This window comes from Lemur catta, chromosome 2 (genome assembly GCF_020740605.2).
Source record: "Lemur catta isolate mLemCat1 chromosome 2, mLemCat1.pri, whole genome shotgun sequence".
NCBI lineage: Eukaryota > Metazoa > Chordata > Mammalia > Primates > Lemuridae > Lemur > Lemur catta.
The window spans coordinates 1,593,133-1,610,548 of NC_059129.1; the positions used below are offsets into that span (position 1 = coordinate 1,593,133).

General features: G+C 59.7%; 2 protein-coding genes across 15 annotated transcripts in view; one reads left to right on the top strand and one right to left on the bottom strand.

Annotated features, from left to right (window-relative positions):
- Positions 1–1,572: 1,572 nt before the first annotated feature.
- NTHL1 (nth like DNA glycosylase 1) lies at positions 1,573–7,810 on the bottom strand. 9 transcript variants are annotated; one of them, XM_045541168.1, is made up of 6 exons: positions 7,643–7,806; positions 6,354–6,592; positions 5,830–5,988; positions 4,780–4,939; positions 1,866–1,971; positions 1,573–1,783 (listed from the first exon to the last, which is right to left on the bottom strand). In XM_045541168.1, the coding sequence occupies exons 1-6, from the start codon at positions 7,755–7,757 to the stop codon at positions 1,660–1,662; spliced, it is 903 nt and encodes a 300-aa protein (XP_045397124.1). In that variant the 5' UTR covers positions 7,758–7,806; the 3' UTR covers positions 1,573–1,659. The 9 variants fall into 9 exon arrangements, with proteins under 9 accessions (XP_045397124.1, XP_045397123.1, XP_045397121.1 ...); XM_045541167.1 differs by having other exon boundaries at positions 5,815–5,988; positions 6,354–6,589; positions 7,643–7,805; XM_045541165.1 differs by having other exon boundaries at positions 5,815–5,988; positions 7,643–7,805.
- Positions 7,811–7,835: 25 nt separating this feature from the next.
- The window catches only part of TSC2 (TSC complex subunit 2), a 34,739-nt gene continuing 25,158 nt past the window's right edge, over positions 7,836–17,416 (top strand). For 5 of the 6 annotated variants that reach the window (XM_045541164.1, XM_045541159.1, XM_045541160.1 and 2 more), the window contains exons 1-10: positions 7,909–7,999; positions 8,528–8,694; positions 10,214–10,300; positions 12,277–12,387; positions 13,230–13,374; positions 14,237–14,354; positions 14,773–14,821; positions 15,209–15,334; positions 15,700–15,773; positions 16,850–16,976. In XM_045541164.1, the coding sequence (XP_045397120.1) occupies positions 8,557–8,694; positions 10,214–10,300; positions 12,277–12,387; positions 13,230–13,374; positions 14,237–14,354; positions 14,773–14,821; positions 15,209–15,334; positions 15,700–15,773; positions 16,850–16,976 (975 nt within the window). In that variant the 5' untranslated portion in view covers positions 7,909–7,999; positions 8,528–8,556. Of the gene's footprint in view, positions 8,000–8,527; positions 8,695–10,213; positions 10,301–12,276; positions 12,388–13,229; positions 13,375–14,236; positions 14,355–14,772; positions 14,822–15,208; positions 15,335–15,699; positions 15,774–16,849; positions 16,977–17,416 lie in introns of all 6 variants that reach the window. The other variant, XM_045541158.1, reaches the window with a different exon arrangement.

Genomic DNA, 17,416 nt, shown 5'->3' on the forward strand with positions numbered 1-17,416 from the left:
AGAGAGAGGGAGAGAGGGACAGGGACAGAGAGAGGGACAGGGACAGAGAGAGGGACAGGGACAGAGAGAGAAGGGGGGGGTGGGCAGAGTGGCGACCTGGGGGTTGAGGGCCTCTGCTGCTCTGCCCCAGGCCTGCTGACTGAAAGGAATTTGTGTTTTTGCTTTTTTTCCAAAAAGATCTCTAGCTCCACACATGTTTCCACTTAATACCAGCGGGCCCCCTCCCCCACCCCCTTGGGACATGCTCTCTGAATAATTGCAATAAAACAAACCTTTCTCTGCAAACCATTTCCTCCCCCAGCCCCGGGCAGCAGCCACCCCGAGTGGGAGTCCTAGGGACTTCCAGGGGACAGAGTGAGCGGGGGCTCCCAGGCTGCTCCTGGGGACTCTGGGGAAAAGCCAGGGAGGCAGGATATGGCTATAGGAGCTTCCCTGCCCCCTCCCTGCCCTCCTTGACATGGGGGTCATGAGGCCACCCCCCAGCTACCCTGTGCTGCCTGTCACCCTGCAGGGGGTCTGGGGCCGCAGGGCCGGGCTCTCCGAGGGGCCCAGGATGGAGGCCCCGCCCCAGCAGGGCAGCCTCTGGACAGGCCCCTTGCTCTGCAGGGCAGCTCCCGGCCTGGGGAGGTGGGTGTGCGAGACCGGCCTCCAGGAAGGACCCCAGGCTTCTGGGCTCAGCCCCGCCTGGCGCACCCGCCTCTCCTGGACACTCTGTCGACTCTGTCCTTTCCTCCCCTGCCCTGAACCCACGACCGGCACTGCTGTCTGCCTGAAAGCCATAGCGCATGCGCGCCCTCAGAATAAACAGGCCTTGCCGAGACCGCTGCCTCTGTCTTTTCTGAGCCCTCAGCGGGGGTGGGGGGAATGGAGGAAGGAGGCCCGTTCTGGGGGAGCCCCCTCCCCACCTCAGCTGCTGGAAACGACCTCATCCAAAGCCCCCGCCCCCCATAGATCTGCTCTCAGCCTGCTCCCTCTTCCCCCCAGCCCACCTGGGACCCTCACACCTCTTTCTCCCTCTGGGGCGCATCCTAGGGCCCCTGCCCCCTCTGCTTGGTGAGGCCCAGCCTCCCACTTTCACCACCCCCACAGAGCCACCTGGGCCCTGACACCATGGGCTGCCCTTTGCCCAGCGTGGCCCCCACCACCTCTAGCAGGTACACACAGATCAAGCCTTGTGCCCTGTGGCACCCTGCCTGGGTTCCTAGTGTCCCTTTTGAGACCAGAGAGCTCAGTGGGGCCCCGGCAGAGGCGGGTATTGCAGGGTGCACAGGGGAGGAGGCGCTGGTGTCCGAGCAGGGGAGCTTCTGAGAGGGCAGCTTGTGCTGGGCAGGGCAGGGGGCTGGCGTCCCCAGCCAGCTCCCAAGGAGGTGCTCCGGCAGCTGGCCACAGCTGGCTCCACCACTTCCCCCTCCCTCCCGAGTGCACAGCCCAGATTGTCACGTCCCCATCCTGGCCTCCCAGGCAGCCCTGGGCCAGACGCACAAGAGCGCGGGTGCACACACCTTTGCACGCAGGCACGCGGTTCCCCGCCTGCCCCTGCCCCTCAGGGACAGAAGTCAGCCAGACCCCAGCTGCAAATGCCCCCAAAGCTTTACTAAACAGGCTGTGGCTCCCAACAAAGGCATTTCACAGACGGCAGCCAGAGCAGCACTCAGGCCCTCAGAGGCCCTGGGCGGCCGGGCACAGGGACTGGTTGAGGCAGGCCTGGCAGCGAGGGTGCACGGGCAGACAGGTCTGCTGGCCGAAGCCCACCAGCAGGCCGTTGATCTCGCTCCACAGCTCCCTGTGGGGTGAGGCTGGCTCAGTGCTGTGGGAGGGAGGGGCCTGCCCCATCCTGCCCCCCAGGGACCCACCCCCACACACACCTGGGCAGCCACTCCTCCAGGGCAGCTCGGGTCTCCTCTGGGGACTTGGTTGCCTTCTTGGTCCACCGAAGTCGGTTGGCGATTCTGTGCACGTGTGTGTCCACTGCTGCTTGGATGGAGACAGGGCAGGGTGAACGGGAGGCGCACTGCACCAGCCAAACCCTGCCCCGTCCCTTCCCGGAGCCAGCACTGCCACCCCCCTACCCGCAGAACTCTGAGCAGGGATGGGAACTGCATAAGCCTGGCCCCAGGCCTGAGAGTGGCTGCCTCACCACCCCGGGAACACGGCCTCTTGGCTGCTGGGCAGGGCTGGAGCCCATATTTGGGCTGCGAGCAACCTCTTTCAGGCCTCCCTCCGTCATCCTGGGGAACTGGGGGCGTCTGCTTCAGGATGACCCACTCCCAGCCATCCTGGTGCCAGCTGGGTGTGTGGGTGCGGGGGCTCTGCTCTGGGCAGTGGTGGGGGTTGGTATCTCTGCTTTGAGCTCTATGTCCCCAAGTACAGTGACAGCTACCTTGTGTCAAGCGCTTGCTGGGGGCCAGACCCCGCGTGGGGAGATCACCAGCCTAGACTCAGTAAGGCACCCACAGAGGCCGGAACTGAGGCCCAAGAAGGTTCTTTATCCTCTTAGAGACAGGGTCTTGCTCTGTCACCTAGGTTGGAGTGCAGTGGCATGGTCACAGCCCACTGCAGCCTCGAACTCCTGGGCTCAAGAGATCCTCCCACAGCTCTGGGATACAGGCAGGAGCCGCCACACCTGGCCCAGGACTCTGGGAAGTGCGTGTTCCCAGTCCTCAGGCTCCCCAGGAGTGTGGTGGGGCCAGGAGGGGCCTGGCCCTGCTTCCCTCCGCTCGACCCCCTGTGGCCCCAGGCCCCTCCTGGTCCAGGCGCTGGCTGTGGGCCCTGGGCGGGGGGGCAGCAGCTTGGCCCCGCAGGCCAGCAGGAGGTCACCTGCCACCACGGCGGGCAGGGAGTGCGGCCTGGCCAGCTGCCGCTGTTGCACACCTGGGCGCTGGCCCCTGCTCCTACTGACCACCCCGGGGGCTCAGCCCGGGCGCCTGCTCACCAAGGCCTCCTTCTGCAGCCCAGCTGTCCTGGCCAGCTGCAGTCCCAGCCTGCCTCCTCCGCCAGCGTTTGCCAGAGAGAAAGCCAATCCCCGCGCCAGCTCCTTTGCCCTGTTGCTACCTGCCTGGAAAAAGGTACTCTGGGGGGTGTGCAGACCACAAAGGCTGAGGGTCGCATCCTTGGGGCCTTGAGCCTCAGTTCCTTTCTCCTTAACACGGAGGTGGCCACGCTCCTTAGGCTGCCCTGGGGCCGAGGCTGGGCATGTCACCTTGCGTGAGCCCCCTGTGCTGGCCAGGAGGGCTTCCCGCACACCTGTGCAGTTAAGGAGGGCAACTACTTCACCCTGCTGTGTGGCCGGCCAGAGGCTCAGACAGGCCAGTGCTTTGCCCAAGGTCACCTAGCTGGGAGGGGCTCTTGTACCCTCTGGCTCTAGCTTTTGTTTTGTTTCGTTTTGTTTGAGACAGGGTCTTACTCTGTCACCCAGGCTGGAATACAGTGGCACAATCACAGCTCACTGCAGTCTCAGACTTCCGGGCTGAAGTGATCTTCCTGCCTCAGCCTCCCGAGTAGCTGGGACTACATTCGAGCACCACCATGCCTGGTTAATTTTTCTTCTTCTTTTTTTTTTTGCCCAGGCTGGTCTGGAACTCTTAGCCTCAAGTAATCCTCCTGCCTCAGTCTCCCAAAGTTGGCCTTGGCTTCTTAAGGGAGGGGCTTCTCTCTCTGGGAACCCCCTAGGAGGCATCCCTGGGCTCTGCCTGTGGGTGGTCGGGCCCACAGACAACCAGAGAGGGTGACATTCCAACACTCCTGTCTGTTGTGTCCCTGCCTGGTTGTGTGCAGGGGGCCCTTCCCCCGCAGCACTCTGGGACACGGGCAGCTGAGGACAGCCGCCCAGATAAGCTCAAGTGTCTGCTGAGAGGCTGGCAGGCGGGTGGCGCGGGGCGTCGAGAAGGGGAGGAGACAGTGCCCGCTCCTGCCCAGCCCTGCTCTGGCTCTTGGGGGCTGCAGCTCCCCAGGGCTCAGAACGGAGCCCTCGGCCCTCGTGCCCACCAGGCACAGCTGGAAGGCATAGGGGTCCCAGAGGAGCTGGGGGGTGTGCACAGAGGTGGGGGTGAAACCCTGGTTTCTGGGCTAGCTGGGCCTTGCCGCTGTGTGGCCTCAGGAGCCCCAGCTCCTCTGGACAAAGCTCTGAGGAGGACGCAGCTCCACACCCCACCCAGGGGACTGTCTTCACCCAACCACAGAGAAGCCTCTGATACCAGGAAGTGACACCCTGGACCTGAGCAAAGGAGTCCAGGGAGGCCTCTCCCTCCACTGTCCCCCCACCCCCTGCCCAAGAGACCACCCTTCCTCCTCCCTCCTCGGCCCCCGCCTTCCCCACACCTCCCCACTCTGCCACTCTCATTCCGTCACTTCCTACTCCCGGCCTCTCTCCTCCTCCCGCCTTAGCAGATACTATTTCTCTACCTGGAATGCACTTCCTCCTCCTGGCCTGGCCAACCCTGCCTCCCGGCCAAAATGTGACCTCAGGAAGTCTTTCCAGATGCCCCCAGCCCACCATTTCCACCCCCCGGGGGACCATGTCCCTCCTGCACACAGCACAGACAGCTGTGGCCTCTCAGAGCCCAGCACGTGGCAGGTGCTCAGCAGGCACGAACCCTGCATCAGTCCCATCCGCGTGGGGCTGGCCTGCTTGGCACTGGGAACACCTTCCTGACCCTGTGGGCTGAGTTGGGGATGAGGACGCTAGAGTTGGGGTCTCAGGTAACAATGAGTGGGGAACCCCAACAGTGGCCAGAGAGCCCAGAGCCAGCCCCTCCCTGCTCACGGGTTTGTGCCACTCACCAATGCCTGACACGGTGCCCCAGGCCACAGCCATAGCCAAGTGCGCCATCTTGGGCCCGACACCTGGCAGCGCCACCAGCTCTGCCACGGAGGCCGGGATGTCCCCGCCATAGCGCTGCTGCAGGATGGCACTGGTCTGCTTGATGTACTTCACCTTGTTCTGAGGGACGGGGGGAGTCAGCCCTGCAGGTACAGCCCGGCCGGGAGGACGAGGCCCCGGGAGGCCCACAGATGCCCAGAGCTGCCTGTTCGCTGCCCAGGACCCAGGCAGAGGCAGCTGCTCACCCCGACCCCCCAGAGGTTGGGACAAACCGAGGGCAGCAGAGAGGCTCAGGGGAGCCCCTGGCAGGGCCCCACGGCAGGCCTGGACCCCTGCCTTCCACCTGCACGGGCCCATGATGTATGTAGGGTGCGGTTTGGGTCCCCTGCCCTGTCATTCCCCCGAGAGGCCAGGCTGAGCAGGCCACTCCCGGGAGCTGGATTCAGCAGCACCTGGGCCTTCAGGAAGGAAGGCTGGAGCCCGGGTTCCCCCGCCAGCCACAGGCCAGCCGGGTGGTTCCCATCCTGTGCGGGAGCGAGAGGGCTATTTAAAACCCGCCTGACAAACTGCTGGTGCCACGGGAAGCAGCCCCACCCTCCACGCTGCTTTCAATAGATCCACCCGCCCACTGCCCAGTGCTCCGCTGAGGGGAGAGCAGCCTTGGGAGGGCTCCTGGAGGGTGACGGGCTGGGGGGGCACTCCAGGGAGGCTTGGAGTAAACACAGGGAAAGGCGGGAGAGGAAGGGCGGGGCAGGCGGGAGCAGAGGAAGGAAGGGGAGGACACAAACAGGAAAGGCCTGGGAGCTCTAGGGACTGGGCGCCAGCCCCCACAGGCTGTGCAGAGGAATGGGGGGGCTCTAGCAGGACTCGCACCTAGGCCCCCCATGCCACAGAGGCCCGACCCTCGTCTCTGGCACCCCCACGCCCCTCAACCTCCTGAGGTCGCTCCCAGGCCAGTGCTACCCCAGCCTCGGTGGCCACGGGCTGGGGCTCACCCTCCAGAAGCCTACGGGGTAGATGAGCTTGCCCAGCGTGCTGTCGTCAGTCTGCAGGATGCTGTCTACCGTTAGGCCCCGGGCCCGCAGCCGCTGCATGGCACCTGCCGTCACCTGGTCTTTGGTCTGGCTGGAGAGCATCAGCGACAGCAGCACCTGGTACCTCCGCACCTGCTGGTGCAGTGACAGGGACAGCGTGGCGGTCGGTCCTGGTGCTCGCCCTGGGCCAGGCCCCACCCACGCCATCTACCCACCTCCACCTGTTGCCCTGAGCAACACATGGCACACCAGCGTCCTGCCCACCCAGAGCAGCAGAAAGCAGAGCATGGGGCCCTAAGCTGCAGGTACCTGTGTACCTGGGTGGCTACAATGAAGCTGGTGATGCTGCCCAGTGCTCTGGGACACTGTCCCCTCAAGGTGCTGCCGGAAGGGGAGGGTGCCAGCCAAGAGCCACCAAGTGTCAGGCTGTCAGAGGCCTGAGAGGAAACAAGCATCTTGCTGGGAAGGGGGTCACCCAGGCAGATGGGGCCCCTGCCTACCTTTGCGGGGGCGCCAGGGTCATAGCAGTGCTCAGCCCCGAGCTGGTCTACAGGTGCGTCCTTCTTGCTCCTCATGGTGCGAATGTTGACCAGCTGCTGCTGCCAGTCCTGGGGCTCCCAGACGGGCACCTTGAGGGGCTCAGTCCCCTCACCTTTCTCACCATCTGAGGCCTCATAGGCCACGTGCAGTCTGTGTGGTTTCCGTTGACGTTTCACAGGGCTGTGGCGTTTCCCTCCTTCTGCAAAAAGTGCCACTCAGTCCCCTTAGTGAGGGCACAGGTGAGGGTGGGATATGGATGCTGCCCTACCTGGTAGCACACCCCTCACTCATTCATGCAAAAACTGCTCGTCATCTATTAAACTCGGGGTGCTCTGCCCTCGGGAACATGTTATCCTTCCTTACGCCACTGCCCCCCTGACAGGGTCCACATCAGCACGTGAGAAGTCTGGTAACAGTGTCTACCATGATGCGGCCGATACATCCTCTGCATCCTCTGCACTGCATCAGAGACAGCTAACACCCAGATCAGATCCCGCCAGTTCCCTTTTTAAAACTCTTCATCAACTTCCCTTTGCAGCTAGAATGAACTCCAAACTTTACCCTGGCATCAAAGTTCCTGCCATTCTGGCTGGCATTATCACCTGCCTGTTCCCCACTGCACACCAGCTCCTCCTACCATGCCTCTCTGCTCGTCTGGACTACCCCTGGGGTCCTTGGGTCCTATGGGACTCCCCCTCTAGCCAAGTCTGTCTAAGTTCTGGGGGACAAGTGCAGGAGTCCTGTTAGTGTCGCTCACTGCTGACTCCCATGCTTGGCACAGAGTAGGTCCTTTCCGGCAACAAGATAAATATAACGAATGCCATGTTTTTTCTCTCAGAGGCACCCTCTAGCCCGGGGAGACTTACAGCTGGGTGTGTCCTTGGCACCCAGCCCCTTGAGAAGGAAGCAGGTTCACTGTATGAGAACAGGGCTGGTCTGCTCCACAGCCTGGGCAAGTGCAGCATCCCGGGACAGCTGATGGGACGGGAAGAACTATCTTGCTCAGGACCAGAGTGGGTGGGCAGGCCCAGGCCCCGGTAGACCCCAGCAGACCCCAGCCTCCGGGGAAAGGATGCAGGGTGGGCACGCAGGGGTGGCGCCACAGAACTCGTTAGCGGCTGCCGGTCTGCCGCGTCCTGCACCCCGGTGGGGCCGCGCAGCTCGGAGCCCTGGGAGGCAGCCAGGGACCCTGCCTGCAGGCCCCTTCCTCCGCCCGTCCTCCCGTGTTCCGGCAGGGGCGCGGCGCTACCTGCAGCCGCCTCTCCCCTCCCGAGCGGCGCAGACTCCTCCCCGCCCGCCCGCGACCCGGTCCCGGGTCCCCGGGTCCGGCTTCTGGTCACCATCCTGGTGCTCAAAGCGTTCATGCTGGACTCCTGCGGACTACGCGTCCCGGCAGCCCCCGCGGCTTCGTCACGTGACTCAGAGCGCTTCCAGTCTTTCCGCCACAGGGCGACCCAGAACTACGGCTCCCAGCAAGCCCTGCGCCGGCCCTCAGTGTGGTCGCGCTGCCGGAAGTGCAGGTCGCGCTTCCGGCGGCGGCTCCGGGACGGGGGTGTGCGCCCTTCTCGGCGTCCGGGCTGCCCGGCGCGCGGAGGCGCGGCGCGGGGTGAGTGGCTCGCGACGCCCCGACCGCTGGCGCCGGCCTGGACCGTGATGTGGCCCGGCCCCGACGGGGCAGCCGCAGGGGCTCCTGGGGCGGCGGGCCCCGCAGCGTCCGGGTCCCAGGCCTCGGCCGCGCCCACCTCAGCCGGACCCCGGAGCTGCAAGCGCTCCTGGGTTTTAAGTCATGGCGGGTGCGAGCGGCTCTCTGCTTCAGGCATTTGCGTGACAGCTCCTCCTCCATATGGGAGAAGAGAGGGCAAACGTCAGGGTTCCCTAGACCCCGCGGCGGCCGCGCACCCCGTGCATGGAGTCGGGCGGGGCGAGCGGCCGCGTCTGAGCAGGCAGCTTGCTAGACCAGGCCTGGCAACTCCCAGGCTTACTTGTGGGCGGGTCAGCCTGGCTGTTCTGCCTGCGGGCTGTGGAAGAGCCTATGCCCATCCTTGACCTGAGGTCCTGGCGGCTGGCGGTCGTCCTCGGGGCGGGTGGGTGGAGCTGTTCCTCAGAAGTCTCCATGCCTGTTTGTTTTGCACAGAGGAGTCCTCTGGTGTGTCCCTGCCCACCATGGCCAAGCCAACAAGCAAAGATTCAGGCTTGAAGGAGAAGTTCAAGATTCTGTTGGGACTGGGAACATCAAGGCCAAATCCCAGGTCTGCAGAGGGGAAACAGACGGAGTTCATCATCACGGCAGAAACCCTGAGAGTGAGTGAGCTGCCTGTCTTTACTAGCCTAGGGGGAAGTGCAAGGAAGGCTGGGTTCAGTCGCGCACTAGGTTCTGTGGAAGATGAGTTGCTGGTGTGCATTTGCACAGGGACGGTGTCTCCAGTACTGTGCAGGTGGGCACACCCTCCTTTCCTTTGGGAACCTCAGAAAGTCAGGATCTTGGTGACCTGCTCGAGCACACTTGAGTTTGTACTCAGGTATTGATGTAAAAAAGCCCATTTTACTAGGTATGGCCTGAATGACATCATCTCCACAGGTGGTTAAGGATATGGCCAGGTGTCACCTGGTAATTTGTGAGTTCTGGAAGAAGTAGGTCCTTATCCTTCATGTGTGTTTGTATCCTCCTGACACATGCTTGGCATCATGTTTTGCCCATAAGTAAATGTTGAATTTTTGCACTTGCAGGGTTTCTCACTTAGAAACAACCGAAACATTTATCAGCTGATGAATGGATAGATACAACGTGGTACATGTTAGGTCTGGGTCCCAGAGAGAGAGAGAGAGAGAGAGAGAGAGAGAGAGAGAGAGAGAGGCAGGCATGAAGCCTCATGTGTAACAAATTGCTGTTTATTTTGAGCATCTGGGTGCAGATGAGTGGAGGCAAAAGAGTCTACGGGAGAAAGGGGGAGAGCTTTGGGTTTTAGCGAGGGTTTTTCCACGGCAAGTGGGCCAGAACAGCTGCTTGTAGTTAATTCTTTTGCAAATAACCAACTCCTGAGACCCCTGCCCCAGCCACATCCACCTTCTGCTCTGGGGTTGTCCTTATCAGGAGAGCTGGAAAGGGGTAGACTTCGTCTCTATCAGGGAGGAAGGGGGAAGGAATGCTGGCTGCAGCTGTCTGTTAGATCTACAAAGTCCGGGGACTCTCCAGACTCCTGCGGCTATTGTTTTACAAGCCTAAGTTTTGCATTAACCACATTCTGTCCTATACATTTCGGGTTCCCACCTGGAACAAACCTAACAGTATGTTCATACAGTGGGATGTGACTGAGCAATAAAAAGGAATGAAAAACTGACACATACTGCAACGTAGGTCAACCTTGAAAACATGCTAGGTAAAACCGATCACAAGAGGCCACGTACATGAAACGTCCAAATAGGCAAATCCACAGAGATAGAAAGTAGATCAATGTTTGCCGGGGGCCGGGGGAGGGTGGGATTGGTATGGGGTTTTCTTTGGGGGTGATGAAAATGTTCTAGAATTAGTGGAGATGGCTGTAAGAGAATTGCAGATATACAAAAGACTGAATTATATGGTTCAAAATTGTTACAATGGTGTATTTTAGGTTATGTGGGTTTAAGCTCGATAAAACGTTTTCAGTCATGAAGAAAAAGTTTCATTTTTTGAGTCCACTGAGATGGAGCAGTAAGTTCTTGGGTGAATCCTGATTTCAGAAAGACCTGCTTTAAGTGTCTAGTTCTTAGGGCAGTTTGTGAGTAGCGGTTAAGGAGACCTGTGTCCTGAGCGCTGGCCCCTTTTCTTCTTTCCTCTCTCTAGGAACTGAGTGTTGAATGTGGCCTCAACAATCGCATACGGGTGATAGGGCAGATTTGTGAAGTCGCAAAAACTAAGAAATTTGAAGAGGTAGGTTTGTCGTAGTTGGGCTGCTAAAAAGATGCATGTAGGTCGTGTAAAAGCCTGAGTTTGCTCTTTCTAGGAGCATGATTGATAGCTAACTTTGCTAATGATCTGATTTGCACTATTTTAGGGTAACTTTCATCTTAGTGATGGGAAGTTTCTGGAAATGCCCTGAGTACAACCCTGAGGGACCAATCGTGTTGGGTTGGGGAGCAGAGGGATTAGGTTTTTCTAGCAGATCCCAGAAAGGTTTTGTAGTGGCTTATATAAATGCGTGCTTTCTTGTCTTCCCTTATTACAAATTCAGGGAAAGGGAAAATAAAGGAATGTCAGGAAAGGCTTTGGTTTCACAGAGAGCAATTCAGGGTGTACCAGTCTTGGTGCCATTTTGGGGGAGGTGACTGCCTGGTGGTATCAGGCAATCTCACAGACACGGACACATTTATGTTTTTTTTTTTTTTTTTTTTTTTTTTTGAGACAGAGTCTCGCTTTGTTGCCCCAGCTAGAGTGAGTGCCGTGGCGTCAGCCTAGCTCACAGCAACCTCAAACTCCTGGGGTTAAATGATCCTTCTGCCTCAGCCTCCCAAGTACCTGGGACTACAGGCATGCGCCACCATGCCCGGCTAATTTTTTCTATATATATATTTTAGTTGGCCAGATAATTTGATTCTATTTTTAGTAGAGATGGGGGTCTCACTCTTGCTCAGGCTCAGAACTCCTGAGCTCAAACAATCCACCCGCCTCGGCCTCCCAGAGTGCTAGGATTACAGGTGTGAGCCACTGAGCCCGGCCCGGACACATTTATCTTGGGCAGATGTTTTCTAACTCTGTCGACGACTGGGGACAGAATGGAAGGTTGTCATTCTGGGAGCGCAAGGCTGCTGGTAGAGCACCCTAGGGCCCTGCCCTAACCTTGCCCAGTGTTTGCAGGTGAACGAACGCCTCACACCTCGCAGACTCAGGGCTCCTAAGGGGAGAATGACTACATCTTCAGCAGTACGTCCCAAACATACAAGCTGCACATCACCAAGGCAAAATGTAAAAAATAGGCATCCTTGTTTGGAAGGTTGTTTGTATGGGCACAAAACATGGCGCGAATAGATGAGCGGCCTTGGAGGCCGGGGTGGTCCACAGGCTCAGTGTCTGTGTGTTACTGCAGCTCAGGCTGCAACAGTGGGAGTATTGTCAGTGGGACAAAGGAGGTGAGAATCCCAGTGCATCCTGAGTGGGTTGGGATGTTGGTCAGACGACACCTACGAGACCACGGCCATTTTAGGTCCTCTTCTGCCAGGAGGGAGCCCAGGGGAGGGGGGGGTAGTGCGAAAGCACTGGTTGGAGGTTAAGGTGGAGAAGGGAAGGTGATGGGAGCCATCTCAGATGCTTGCTGAGTGACACTGATTGTGGCAGTTCAAGGGGGTGCGGGGACAAGTTCCCCACGGGCTGAGTGGGAGTCAGAGGAGGCAGATTTCAGAAGGAGCAGCGAGTTCTTCCTCCACAGGCCCGAGGGTGGCAGAGGCCAGGCGGGTGCAGGGCCAGGGCCCACGGCTGGCATGTTCACGGAGAAAAGCCACGGAGCTGCACGTCTGGCATAGGCTCGGTGCGCCGTGCGCTTCTGGTTCTGGGACCCCTCTGGTGACTTTCCCCGCTAGAGTCTAAGCAGCTCTGACGGAGACTCCTGTGGGCCTTGGGGAAGCCAGGCTGCTTCCCGGCCTGCCTGCTGTTCTCCCCTCGCCTGTTCCCGCCTGTGGCCTGGGGTGGCTGAAAGGGACCTGCTCAGGTTTGAAGTCACCTTGAGCCATTCCCGTAAGGCCTGTGGTCATCACAGGCTGCAGCAGGGACATGATGTGTGAGGTTAGAGGGGCTCTAAGCCAGAAGACCCCATTGTCTGCTCCGTCCTGTGTTGTTAATGATGCTGTTCTTGAGTTGAGGGGCCGGTTCTTGGAGACCGCACCCTGATGACTGTCCCCCTTCCCTGGTGCCAGCATGCAGTGGAAGCGCTCTGGAAGGCCGTTGCGGATTTGCTGCAGCCAGAGCGGCCGCCAGAGGCCCGGCACGCGGTGCTGGCTCTGCTGAAGGCCATCGTGCAGGGGCAGGTAAGGGGTGGGCGGGCCTGTGCCCTGGGGTAGGGTGACGCCAAGCAGCCCACTGGCTGTCCTCTCGCTGGCCACCGTTGCTAGGTACGGGGTCTGGTGCCTGACGGGCTCTGGAGCCAGACTGCCGGAGGGGCTCCTGGCCTCACCCCTGTGTCTGTGGCCCTGGCAGGTGACTGGAGCCAGAGCCTCCATCTCCTCCTCCCTGGTGAACGAGGATGGTCGCTGTTCCTTCCTCCCCTGGGGTGTTTTGGGGGTTAAGTGAAGCAATCCGTGGGGCATAAAGAGCGTACCTGGCTCAGGTGTCCTCACCTTGCCCCCTGCCCTTTCCCAGCAGCCGGGCACCTGCCCTTCTCTCACGTTCCAGCTGTTCCCAGCTGATCCTGGAACACCCATCCCCTCTTGTTCCTTCCTGAAGGCTCCCTCCCCCCGCTGGCCACTTTCTTCCACCCGTTTGTGTCCCAGCTGCCCGGAGAGGCCCATCTACTCTCACTGCGCCTCTCCTGGGGCTTCCCCAGCTTAGACCTTTTGTTCTGTGAGCATAAGTGTAGCTACCTGGGCTGAGCGCTGGGGCAGGGCAGGAGCTGTGTTGTCCCCTCTTGTTCCCACACCGTGCCCAGAGACTGATCTGCAGCAGGTGCCCCACATGCACCGTCAGCTGCTGGCCCTGCCCTGCGTCTGGTCCCGGCCCCCAACCCTGCCAGCATTGCCGCCTGCTCCTCACAGGGTGCGCCTGTGGGAAGGAGAAGGGGCTGGAGTCTCGGCGCCCACTGTACCTCTGGACTTCTTGGGAGCCACGTGGGAGACTGCAGCAGGGCTCTGCCGACCCTTGTTCTTGTCTTTAGGGTGACCGCCTGGGGGTCCTTCGAGCCCTCTTTTTTAAGGTCATCAAGGATTACCCTTCCAACGAAGACCTCCACGAAAGGCTGGAAGTTTTCAAGGCCCTCACGGACAATGGGAGACACATCACCTACTTGGAGGAAGAACTGGGTGGGTGCCACATCCAGTGTGCGCTGTCTCTGGCCGTGGTGATCAAATTTCATCTGGGATGCAGAAGGGCTGGGGCCGGCCGGGGGTGCTGCAGTTCATAGCGATGGCCTGCAGGGGGCGTGCACCACTCAGCTCTGCGCACCTGGGCTCACCTGGATCTGCCCCCATCTCTTGGGGAGTTTGTTAAAAATGCAGAGTCCTGGCATTCCAGACCTGCTGACCCAGAGTGTCTGGGCCTCAGAACGTGCCCCTGGAGCGGGCAGGAGGTGGGCAAGGCCTGGCGTTGGGAGGTGGTGCCGCTTCCCTGGTCCTGCTCTCCTCGCCCTCCGTGCCTGCCTAAGTCCTTGTCACACCCCCTGACCTTCCTCCTGCCGTCCCGACAGTGTGAGGCTTCCGTGGGTCTTGAGACTTTGTGTCATTATTGTGGGGAGAAGAGAAAGGAGGAGGAAGAAAGAAATCTGACTTGGGCTTTGCTTTTCTGTTGCCCAGAAAAGGGTCTCCAGGACAGGTGCCGACAGGGGACCTGTGGTCCGGTTTTCTGTCTAAGGTTACGTGCTGGCAGCCAAGCATGTGCGTGGCTCTCCTTCCTGCACACGCCCCGACGGTGTTTGCCCCCAGCGTTACGGGCGGGGCTCTGCCCCCCGCCCCCCCAGCTCAGACCGCTCTGCGTAGCCCAGAGTGGGAGAGTCTAGTGTCTGTGCCTGGGCTTCCGCCGAGCCTCGTCCGGCCTGCCTGTCGTTTCAAGGGGAACGATGACATGGTTTCTGGCAGTAATTGGGTTTGGACACATTTTCCTAAGGGAAGAGGTGTGTCGCAAGTGTACATTCAACTTCTACACAAATTCCTGTCCTCCTCTCCGCAGCTGAGTTTGTCCTGCAGTGGATGGATGTCGGCTTGTCCTCAGAGTTCCTTCTGGTGCTGGTGAACTTGGTCAAATTCAACAGTTGTTACCTTGATGAATACATCGCATCAATGGTTCAGTAAGAAGAGGGTTTAAATTGTGCTAATCTCACGACAGTCCCACTGTCTCCGGCCTTAAGCTCTGCTCTGCAGGTTGAGTTGAAACCCCCAAATAAATGGGGAAGTTGGAAGTGGACATAGCCACCCTTTGCTTGTCACATTACCTGATGTTTTAGTCATTATTTTTTTGTTATTATTTTTTCAAAACATTCCATAAAATCCGGAGGGCAGGGGCTTTGTCTGCCTGGTGCTGAGCACCCCACACTGAGGACAGCGGGTGGCACAGAACATGCACCCCAGCATTTGCTGGGCAAGTGGAACCCTAAGGAGGGATGAGCCACTCCTGTGGCTGACTGCACAGAGTGACTAAGGACCGAAAGGCAGTTGCTTGGCCTTCTGGGAAATGTCTCCGAGCTAACGCTGGTCCTTCCTCCGCAGCATGGTCTGTCTGCTGTGCATCCGGACTGTGTCCTCCATGGACATAGAGGTCAGTGACTCCCCTCGTTTCTGGGAAGCTGGCACTTGGGGGTCCAGCCCTGTGAGCCCCTTGTTGGCTGCATGGCCCTGGGCATGGCACTTGGCATCTCGGAGCCTCGGGTATCTCCCCTGGAAGTACAGACAGTTCGATGGCCCCTGCTCTAGAGTTGTAGCTCAGGATGGGACAACGTAACATCCACCTTGGTGACGAGGACGTTGGAGTGCCTCCCAGACACTTGCTCACTCGCTCTGTGGTTCCTAGGGTGGCTGCTTTGGGAGTGGGGAGGGGCCATGTCAGTGACCAAATGAGGAGGGAAGGAGGCCTGGGGCGTCACCTCTGCAGGACCGGTGCGGAGCACGGGGAGGGCCGGCATGACCCCTCCGTTTCTCCCACCAGGTCTCCCTGCAGGTGCTGGATGCCGTGGTCTGCTACAACTGCCTGCCAGCCGAGAGCCTCCCGCTGTTCATCGTCACCCTGTGCCGCACCATCAACGTCAAGGAGCTCTGTGAGCCTTGCTGGAAGGTGGGCGTCTCTGAAACTGCTGTCCTGGACAGTTCTTCCCCAGCATGAGGTCCTAAGCCAGGCACAGGGACGAGACAAGGGCCAGCCTGTCTGCATGAATGGCTCTCTGATTCTTGGGGTGGCCAGACAATGGCCTGTTGAGGAAAGTCCAGTGGCATTTTCCCAGGCAGTTGAGCCAGGGTCAGGGTTTTGGTGTGTTGTGAGAACTCTGCTGCCTCTGTGTTTGGGAAGAGACAGCGGCAGCTGGCTGGACCTAGGGCGGCCACAGAGCACTGGCCGGACCGGGCAGGGCTGGTGGAGGGGCTGGACTTTGGGGCGGGGGCTTGTATTTGCCGATCTCTGACGATGTGCTTTTTGTCTCCCAGCTGATGCGTAACCTCCTGGGTACCCACCTTGGCCACAGCGCCATCTACAACATGTGTCGAGTCATGGAGGACAGGCAAGTGCACAGGCTGGGTGGTGGGCACGGGGCGCCAGCCTGAGTCCCCCACCAGAAAGCCCTCGTGGTGTTGGCGCTTGCCTAGCATGGACTCACTCGGAGATCTGCTCCTTTCTGGTGGCTCTTCCAGAAGCTGTCACTAAGGCTGGGCATTTATCTCACACATGGGATCTCTTGTCCTCTCTTTGTGTCAATCAAATCAGAATGTCCAAAACGAACACGGAGCCCTCCTCGCCACGTCTGCGTGTTCTCCAGTGTGGGCCCCAGGCGCAAGGTGTCAGTCTCGACGCCACCCTGGTCTCCAGCCACAGCCAAACCGCAAGCCCTGTTGCTGCTGCCTGGCAGATGGCTCAGATCTGCACGTGCCAGTCTCCCAGGCTGTGCCCTCTGCCCTTACCTTCTCTCCTGCAGCCTAGTGGCCTTGTTCTGACACAGATCTGACTGTGTCACCCTTTGCCTAAAGCCACCATGGCTCCCAGCACCCTCAGACACTGCTCCTTCCTGTGGAGCATGGCCCTGGGGGGCCCAGCTGCCTCAGCCCCCTGGGCCTGTCGTTCCCTCTGTCTTGCTCTTCTCCCACCCACTGAGGGCTTTTGCACATACCGTTGCCTTTTGCTAGAAGGTTCTTCTGCCTTTGCCAAGTAGCTTTGAGTGTTCCCTGAGATCTTAGCACACTCGGTGATTCTCTGGCTTCCCTGAGGGGACTTGCTCTCCTATCCCATGGTCTCCTTCTTAGCTGGGATTTGAGGTAGAGATTCTGTACTTACTCATGAGGGTCTTAGGCGTCTGCATCCCTTGAGTGTGAGCACGTGTGGCTGAGGAACGTCTCTCTTGCCCCTCTTCGAGTCCCTGGCATCTAGCATGACCCATGGCACACGGCGTGGTCAACGCTGACTAATTGTACACAAACGAATCAGGTGGTTGCTGCGGCCTCTGTTCCTGCCCTTTCCCAGCTCTGCTTCTCCGTGGGCGCCAGGGCTGGGGGTCGCTGCAGGAGTTGAAGCCCAGCCTCCAGCCCTGCAGCTTCACACGGCCGCGGCTCTGCTCACGTGTGTCCTTGTGGGAAATGCTTTCAGAGCCTACATGGAAGACGCCCCGCTGCTGAGAGGAGCTGTGTTCTTTGTGGGCATGGCTCTCTGGGGAGCCCACCGGCTGTACTCGCTCAAGAACTCCCCGACTTCTGTGCTGCCCTCGTTTTATCAGGTAACGCAGTGTCTGTGCCACAGGGACCTGGCCAGGGTGGGAGAGCTCCCCTCGGGCTGCCCGCCTGCCTGCCGAGCCAGGGGCTCTGCGGTGGCATCTCCAGTCAGTTGCTTCTCAGCTGGCGACGAGATTTAGGGCTATTCAAAGGCTTTATTCTCAGGCAAACCTTGTGTTTTATGAATTTCATCTCCTGCAAGTTAGCACTGAAACCGCTCAATGTTCCCTCTGGGGTAGCGAGTCTCTTGCTGTTGACAGTTCTAGCCTGTCAAGTGGTGATCTTGCTCTCTCTGGAACAATGCCAGCAGCTTAGCTGCGGTTTCCATGGTGCCCCGCGGTGTCCAGAGCACTTTGTCTGCGTGTTCTCATTTGGTTCTCGGGGCTTCCTCGTGGGTGGGGGCGGTTGTAACGTCCTCATTTTACAGTGAACAGCAGCTCGATAG